This window comes from Numenius arquata, chromosome 29, assembly GCF_964106895.1.
Source record: "Numenius arquata chromosome 29, bNumArq3.hap1.1, whole genome shotgun sequence".
NCBI lineage: Eukaryota > Metazoa > Chordata > Aves > Charadriiformes > Scolopacidae > Numenius > Numenius arquata.
Genome location: NC_133604.1, coordinates 436148 through 443719, shown reverse-complemented (window position 1 = coordinate 443719; position 7572 = coordinate 436148). Strand labels below are relative to the sequence as shown.

Sequence of the window (7572 nt, the reverse complement as noted above, 5' to 3'; positions counted from 1 at the left end):
AAAGCTGGGTTGAAGGAAAAAATATGTTTACTTAATGCAAAGCTGGGTTTAAAGCAAAAAAAAATGTATTTAATGCAAAGCCGGGTTTAAGGAAAAGATATATTTAATGTAAAGCTGGGTTTAAGGAAAAGATGTATTCAATGTAAAGCTGAGTTTAAAGAAAAAATTGATTTAATGCAAAGCCGGGCTTAAGGAAAAGATGTATTTAACATAAAGCTGGGTTTAAGGAAAAGATGTATTTAATGTAAAGCTGAGTTTAAAGAAAAAAATTATTTAATGCAAAGCCGGGTTTAAGGAAAAGTTGTATTTAATATAAAGCTGAGTTTAAGGAAAAGATGTATTTAATGGAAAGCTGAGTTTAAAGAAAAAAATTATTTAATGCAAAGCTGTGTTTAAAGAAAATACATATTTAAAGCAAAGCTGGGTTTAAAGAAAAGATGTATTTAATGCAAAGCTGGGCTTAAAGAAAATACATATTTAATGCAAAGCTGGGTTTAAAGCAAAGCTTTAACGAGTCGGTGGCTCACACCAGCCTGAGATTGAGCCGGGGGGGGGGGGGGGGGAGTTGTGTTCGGGGGGGGCTGTGGGGGCTCGAGGTTCCTGTCCCTGGGCGGTGGGAAATGTCCCACAACCGTCCCCAAACGCTGCCGGGAAGGGGGGGAAACAGTATTTCCCGAATTCCCTGTGACTGTGAACTCTGAGGTTTTGGGGCTCGAAAGCAAAACCCGGGGTTGCAAGGGCTGTTTTGCAAACCGTGAGTCGGGGGGGGGGGGTTGGGGGGGGTGGGATAAGGTTATGGGGGAGGGGGGAAGGGTCAGACCCGGAGAAATTCGGCCCCGTTTCCGAACGTCGGGAAGGTCGCCGGGAAGGTCAGCATCCTCCCGAGACGTATCCTGCCGGCACTGCACGGCCGCGCTCCTGCTCCCCGGCCGCGCTCCGGCCGTTAAATATCCTCTTTTATTTTTTTTTTTTTTTTTTTTTTTAAAAAAAAAAAAAACAACCCTAAAAATATTAAATTTTATTTTACTCCTGACATCTAGCGGCGTGTCCCCGCCGAGCCGCTGAGTCACTTGTGCCCCAGCACCGGAGCCATTGCAGGACATCATTATTTATTATTTTTTTTGGGGGGGGGACGGGGACTGGGGGGGGCTGTTACCGAGGTTTCCAGCCACCCCGGGGGGGGGGTGGAGGTCGCTTTGGCGGCCGCTGGTTCCGTCGCGGCATCGACCTCGAGCCCCCCCATGGGAGGATTCGCGAGGATTTTCGGGCAATTTGAGGCTCTCCCGGTTTGAGAGGGAATCACGGAGTCGGCGACTCGTTTTTCCCTGCCCTCCCCAATAAAACCTCGGCAGCGTCGCCACCACTGCCCCCCCACACCCCCCCCCGTCGCAGCATTGGGTGTGAATTTATCACTTTTATCCCCTTTTTTTTTTTTTTGGGGGGGGGGTGTTTAGTTCTGAAGGACCCCCAGCCCTTCGCCTGGAAGGAGCCGATGCGATGGAAGGAGATCAGCCCCCCCTGATTCCAGGTGAGCGTCCCGGCACGGCTTTTGCCGTAACATCCTCGGCGAGAGCTTGCCCGGGGCCACCACCGGCCCCATCCAGCCGGGTTGGACCTTGCTCACCTTCTCCCCTCTCCCTTCTCTCCCGGTTTGATGAAGAAGAGCTGACCACCCCCGCCGTGAAGAAGGCTCACACCCCAGCTCTCCATGAGGACGCCAACACCGCCGTCATCGCAGGTAGGGGTTCTCCTCGCCCGATTTGGACAGGCTGGAGAGCTGGGTGGAGAGGAACCACGTGAAGTCCAACCAGGGCGAGCGTAGGGTGCTGAACCTGGGGAAGAAGAACCCCATGGACCAGGACAGGTTGGGGGGGACCTGCTGGAAACCAACTCTGAGGAAAAAGATCCGGGAGTCCTGGTGGACACCAGGATGCCCATGAGCCAGCAACGTGGTGGCCAAGAAGGCCAATGGCATCCTGGGGGGCATCAGGAAGAGTGTGACCAGCAGGTGGAGGGAGGTCATCCTCCCCCTCTGCTCTGCCCTGGGGAGGCCCCAGCTGGAGCACTGGGACCAGTTCTGGGCTCCCCAGTTCCAGAAGGACAGGGAACTGCTGGAGAGGGCACAGCAAAGGGCTACAAAGATGCTGAGGGGCCTGGAGCATCTCTCTTAGGAGGAAAGGCTGAGGGACTTGGGGCTGTTTAGTCTGGAGAGGAGAAGACTGAGGGGGGATCTGATCAACGCCTAGAAATACTTAAAGCGGGGGGGGGGTGTCAGGAGGATGGGGCCAGTCTTTTTCCAGTGTTTCCCAGTGACAGGACAAGAGGAAACGGGCACAAACTGGGACATATGAAGTTGGGACATAAGAAGTTCCACCTAAAGATGAGGAGGAACTTCTTCACTTTGAGGGTGGCAGAGCCCTGGGAGAGGCTGCCCAGAGAGGTGGTGGGGTCTCCTTCTCTGGAGACATTCCAAACCCCCCCTGGATGAATCCAACCTGCTCTGGGTGGGACCTGCTCTGGCCAGGGGGTTGGACTGGATGATCTCCAGAGGTTCCTTCCAACCCCATAGCATTCTGTGACGCTGTGATCCCACCCCGGCTCGGTACCCGCTGGGGGCTAAACCCCACTCCTCTCTCTGCCTTCTTCCTCCCCCCTCGCAGTGGTCATCACCCTGGTCTTCCTCACCCTGCTGACGGTCCTGGTGGTGATCATCGTCTACCTGTACAGAAACAAAGGCAGCTACCTCACCTACGAGCAGCCGGCGGCGGAGACCGACGTCTCGGTGCAGATGGAGGATGCTCCGTCCAAAGAGAAAGAAGAGTATTTTATCTGAGCCCCAGCACCCCCCCCTGCCCCAGACACCCCCAATTTAGCCTCCCCCCCCCCCCCCCCCCCCCCCCCCCCCTTTCCCGGAGCCAGGGGATCCACAAGCTGCTTTTTTTGTTGCTGTTGTTATTTTCCTTAATTTATTAAGTCAACCATGGAAGGAAAAAAATAAATAGGTGTGTGGTGGGGCTTTGCCTGTCGCTGCCCCAGGGTGGGGAGGCACCCACCGTGTGTCCCCCCCCCTTCGCTGCCCCCCCCAATACAGCCTGGTGACAAACCCTCCGAGTCGCTCTTTCCTTTTGCCGTTATCTCACCAAAGCAATTAATTCATTCTGCTGCAGAGGCAGGGGTGGGGGTAATTAGCAGGGCTAATTTGGAGGCGAAGGTTTAAGGAGCGGGTGTGAAACACCCCGATGGCCCCGGGGGGGCGGGGGGGGGGACAGAGAGAGAGACACACACACACACACACCCCCCCGTTGAACGTGGGGAAGCTCGTCCCTGCCCCGAGAGAGCGGGTTGGATCCGTCCTGCACCCACCTTTAGCACCCACATGTGGGTTTTCCTCCTTTTCGGGGACAGGAGCGGCTCCGGCCGTCCCTCCCTCCCTTCCCCAGGGAAAGTTCCTCCTTTTTGAACCCAAAAAAAAAAAAAAAAAAAAAAAAAAAAACAACAAAGAAAAACCCCCACCCCAAAAAAGGAGGAAGAGGAAATAAGTGAAGAAACCCTCCGGCTCGCGAGGGGGGGCTTTTTATCTGAGGGCTAAGGCAACCTTGCTTACTCGCTTCAAATTTTCAAAATAAGTCTTTATTCTACTTTTTTTTTCTTTTTTTTTTTAGTATAAAAAAAAAAAATCCACAAGTTTAAGTGCACCACAGTGTGTACAGAGAGAGACGTTAATGCCGGACTTGATAACAGTCAGTCGTAGGGTTAAACACAACACATACAAGACACGGATTTCGATCAAACTGAAACCTCCGGATAAAATATATCGGAATCTGATAATTATTTTTTTTTTTTTTACTTCATAAAACAAAAAAAAAAAAAAAAAGAAGAGAGCAAAACATTGAGGATCCCTGAAAATATTCTTCTTAACCCCCTAATAAGACTTCATTACACCCGAGTCATTTGTAAAGTCCGCGTTGAGGAAACAACCCATTAAACCGAGCTAATTTGTGTGTTTTGATTGATTGACAATCGCTCCACACCCTCGGACAGATGGAAACCGGCCCCTCTGGTTGAACAACAGCCTGAAGGAGTTTCTGGTGCGGAGACACCAGGTTGAGTTAAACACACACACACACGCACACACACACAAAAAAAAAAAAAAAAAAAAAAAAAAAAACCCCAAATAAGTTTGTTTAATTAAGCACGGTTCTAAAAAGCCTCGTTAGCATCGAATGAAATGCTCAAAGATGAGTTGCATTGTGTTTCTGGCACCAAAGCATGGCTTTGATTAGGTCTAATGTGCAAAGAAATCCAAGATTACTTGGAGTGTATCAAAAAAATCCCAGGAGAGACGCCGGCTGCAGACCTTCCCGGAGGGGAACGACGGGGGGAGTGTGGGCACGGGCCGGGGGGGGGGCCAGCAGGGATGTGCTGAGGAGGAAAGAAGCCCCAAGTGCCCTCCTCGCTGCCGGGGGAGCGGATTTTGCCTCCCTCTGCTCTACCCAGCAGAGACTACTGGGTAGACCACTTGGCTGGGGAAACCCGGGGGGGTTTGTGGCTCTGGGAGCAGCGGGGCGGCACAACCGGAGGGGAAGGGGGAAAAGGGAAGGGGGAAGGGGGAAAAGGGAAGGGGGAAGGGGGAAAAGGGAAGGGGGAAGGGGGAAAAGGGAAGGAGGAAGGGGGAAAAGGGAAGGAGGAAGGGGGAAGGGGGAAGGGGGAAGGGGGAAAAGGGAAGGAGGAAGGGGGAAAAGGGAAGGGGGAAGGGGGAAGGGGGAAAAGGGAAGGAGGAAGGGGGAAAAGGGAAGGAGGAAGGGGGAAAAGGGAAGGGGGAAAAGGGAAGGGGGAAGGGGGAAAAGGGAAGGAGGAAGGGGGAAAAGGGAAGGGGGAAGGGGGAAAAGGGAAGGAGGAAGGGGGAAAAGGGAAGGAGGAAGGGGGAAAAGGGAAGGGGGAAGAGGAAAGGGGAAAGCAGACCCGCTCCCTTGTGCCCCCCCCCCCAGAGCCATCGTGAAGGTAACCCATGAATAAAAGCTCAGCGCCGCGGTATTAACTCCAACGAGACGAAAGGAAGGGGCAGGGCCGCCGAGCTCACGTTCATTTCGCCAATTAATCCCCGTCCCCCCGCCCCCGTTTGAAGGGAGGCACCGCCATCATTAAGGGGGTTTCTTGCTTCCTTTTCAAGCACCTGCAGGGCCGGGTGGGGGGGGGTGAGGTGTCACCCCCCCCCCCCCCGCCCCCCCCGCGTGCCTAAATCTGCAACTTCAGGTTAATATGGACTAAAAGCAGTTACAGCGTGAGAAGTGCTGACAGTATGTGATGTCTTTCCTTACACAAATGTAGCCCCCTCCCCTCGCCCCCCCCCCCTGCTTTTTCCCCCTTCCTCCTTCACCAGATAGTGTAGCCGCCGTCTGAGCCTCCCAGGAAGAAGTTGCCCTTCCGTTGCGTCACCAAGACGTTGGCTCCCTGCATGACGGCCAGCTGGGCGGCGTTGGGGGGGCAGCCAGGAGGGGGGGGCTGCAAGAGAAGAGAAAGGAGAGGTGTGTGTGGGGGGTGGGATTAGCCAAGGGAAGTGTCATAGAATCATAGAATAGTTGGGGTTGGAAGGGACCTTAAAGCTCACCCAGTTCCATCCCTTCTAGTGGAAGGGACACCTCCCACCAGACCAGGTTGCTCCAAGCCCCCTCCAACCTGGCCTTGAACCCCTCCAGGGATGGGGCAGCCACAGCTTCTCTGGGCAACCTGGGCCAGGCTCTCACCACCCTCACACCAAAGAAGTTCTTCCCCACATCTCAGCTCAGTCTCCCATTTTTTGGTTTAAAACCCTTCCCCCTCCTCCTGTGGCTCCACTCCCCAAACACCATCCCTGGAGGGGTCTAAAAGCCGGTGCTGAGGGACATGGGTCAGTGATGGGTTGATGGTTGGTCTTGATCAACTTCAAGCTCCCCTCCAACCCAGGGAAGTGGTGGAATCACCATCCACCACCAGCAGTGGTGGAATCCCAGAACGTTTTGGGTTGGAAGGGACCTTAAAGCTCACCCAGTTCCATCCCTTCTAGTGGCTGGGACATCTTCAATGAGAGCAGGTTGCTCCAAGCCCCGTCCAACCTGGCCTTGAACCGCTCCAGGGATGGGGCAGCCACAGCTTCTCTGGGCAACCTGGGCCAGGCTCTCACCACCCTCACACCAAAGAAGTTCTTCCCCACATCTCAGCTCAATCTCCCCTCTTTCAGTGTCAAACCCTTCCCCCTCGTCCCATCGCTCCCCTCCCTGATCCAGAGTCCCTCCCCAGCTTTCCTGGAGCCCCTTTAGGGACTGGAAGGGGCTCCAAGGTCTCCCCGGAGCCTTCTCTTCTCCAGGCTGAACCCCCCCAACTCTCTCAGCCCCCCCCTCACAGCAGAGGGGCTCCAGCCCTCTGATCACCACAGAAGGTGGCACAAAGCCACCGCTGGGACCCAGAAACCTCCCAGTGGATGTCCCCGTCACTTGCGACCGAGGAAAGATGGAGCGATGCCTCCAGGAACACTCGGTTCCTGGTCCGAGCCCTTCCCTCTCCCCTCGAACCCACAGCCCATGGGCTGACCCCAGCTTTCTGCCCACGCAGAGGAGCCCGTGGGCCGGGGAACACCACCCTCACGTGGCCACGAGCCACGGGGAGGACATGCCGGGGAGCAGGAACCTCCCCCAGCCCCACGGCAGCATGGAGAGAGGCCAAGGCTGCCTTTGGGGCCGGGGGAAGTCAGGTCGCGAAGCAGCCCCACTGGTTTGCCTCCCCCCGAAGCGCATTACACCATGGCCCCCGGGCCAAAGCGGGGCTAGCACTGGCCACACGATGGCTTTGCTGCGAGCCAGAACTCCCTCCGAGCCCACACGGCCGCAGGTTGGCCAGAGGTAGCAAATCCTCAGTGCGAAAGTAGGAGCCCACTCTTCTCCCAGACGACGGATCGGGGAAGAAATATGTTTTTCTCCCAAAAATATGGTTTTCTATCCCGCCCCCCCCCCCACCCGCCCAACTTCCATCTGCGAAGCCCCAGCGCTGAAACCCACGGGGCTTTGGGGCCACACTTGTACTTACCGGGATGCTGGCTGTTCCACCGGCCCCAAACCTTGCTCCAGCGTCAAAGCCACCTTCGACGAGGACTGTGGAGCCCGGAGGATACACCGGTCCCACGGGATAATAGGCCATGGGGACCGAGGAGCCGATGGGTCCCACGGCCACCGACTGGGCCATGGGCAGGAAAACGGAAGCGCCGGGATACGCCGCAGACATGGTGGGGACGGTGGCAGCCCCCAGAGGCACGAAGCTGGGACGGTAGAGCTGGGAAGGGAAAAAAGTGGAAGTTTAGAGACACGGAGGTGTTGGAGCGGGGCCAGAGGAGGCCCCGGAGATGCTGGGAGGGCTGGAGCCCCTCTGCTGGGAGGACAGGCTGAGAGAGTTGGGGGGGTTCAGCCTGGAGAAGAGAAGGCTCCGGGGAGACCTTGGAGCCCCTTCCAGTCCCTAAAGGGGCTCCAGGAAAGCTGGGGGGGGGACTCTGGATCAGGGAGGGGAGCGATGGGACGAGGGGGAAGGGTTTGACACTGAAAGAGG

At 55.6% G+C, this 7572-nt stretch overlaps 2 protein-coding genes across 2 annotated transcripts in view; one reads left to right on the top strand and one right to left on the bottom strand.

Moving 5' to 3' along the window:
• The first annotated feature begins 1497 nt into the window (after window positions 1-1497).
• SMAGP (small cell adhesion glycoprotein) lies at window positions 1498-2833 on the top strand. The gene is made up of 3 exons (XM_074164972.1): window positions 1498-1528; window positions 1661-1738; window positions 2661-2833. Exons 1-3 carry the CDS (start codon window positions 1498-1500, stop codon window positions 2831-2833), a joined length of 282 nt encoding a protein of 93 aa, XP_074021073.1.
• Window positions 2834-5373: 2540 nt separating this feature from the next.
• DAZAP2 (DAZ associated protein 2) overlaps window positions 5374-7572 on the bottom strand; it is a gene marked incomplete at its 5' end in the record, with an annotated part of 2630 nt that continues 431 nt past the window's right edge. The window contains 2 exons of the mRNA XM_074164833.1: window positions 5374-5502; window positions 7060-7302. Coding sequence (XP_074020934.1) covers window positions 5374-5502; window positions 7060-7302 — 372 coding nt within the window. The remainder of the gene's footprint in view (window positions 5503-7059; window positions 7303-7572) is intronic.

Bases quoted from the DNA above. Each gene is read 5' to 3' on its own strand.
- SMAGP (XM_074164972.1), top strand. From the start codon at position 1,498: ATGGAAGGAGATCAGCCCCCCCTGATTCCAG. The intron at 1,529-1,660 runs GTGAGCGTCCCG...GGTTTGATGAAG, and splicing joins TCAGCCCCCCCTGATTCCAG to AAGAGCTGACCACCCCCGCC. The intron at 1,739-2,660 runs GTAGGGGTTCTC...CCCCCCTCGCAG, and splicing joins CAACACCGCCGTCATCGCAG to TGGTCATCACCCTGGTCTTC.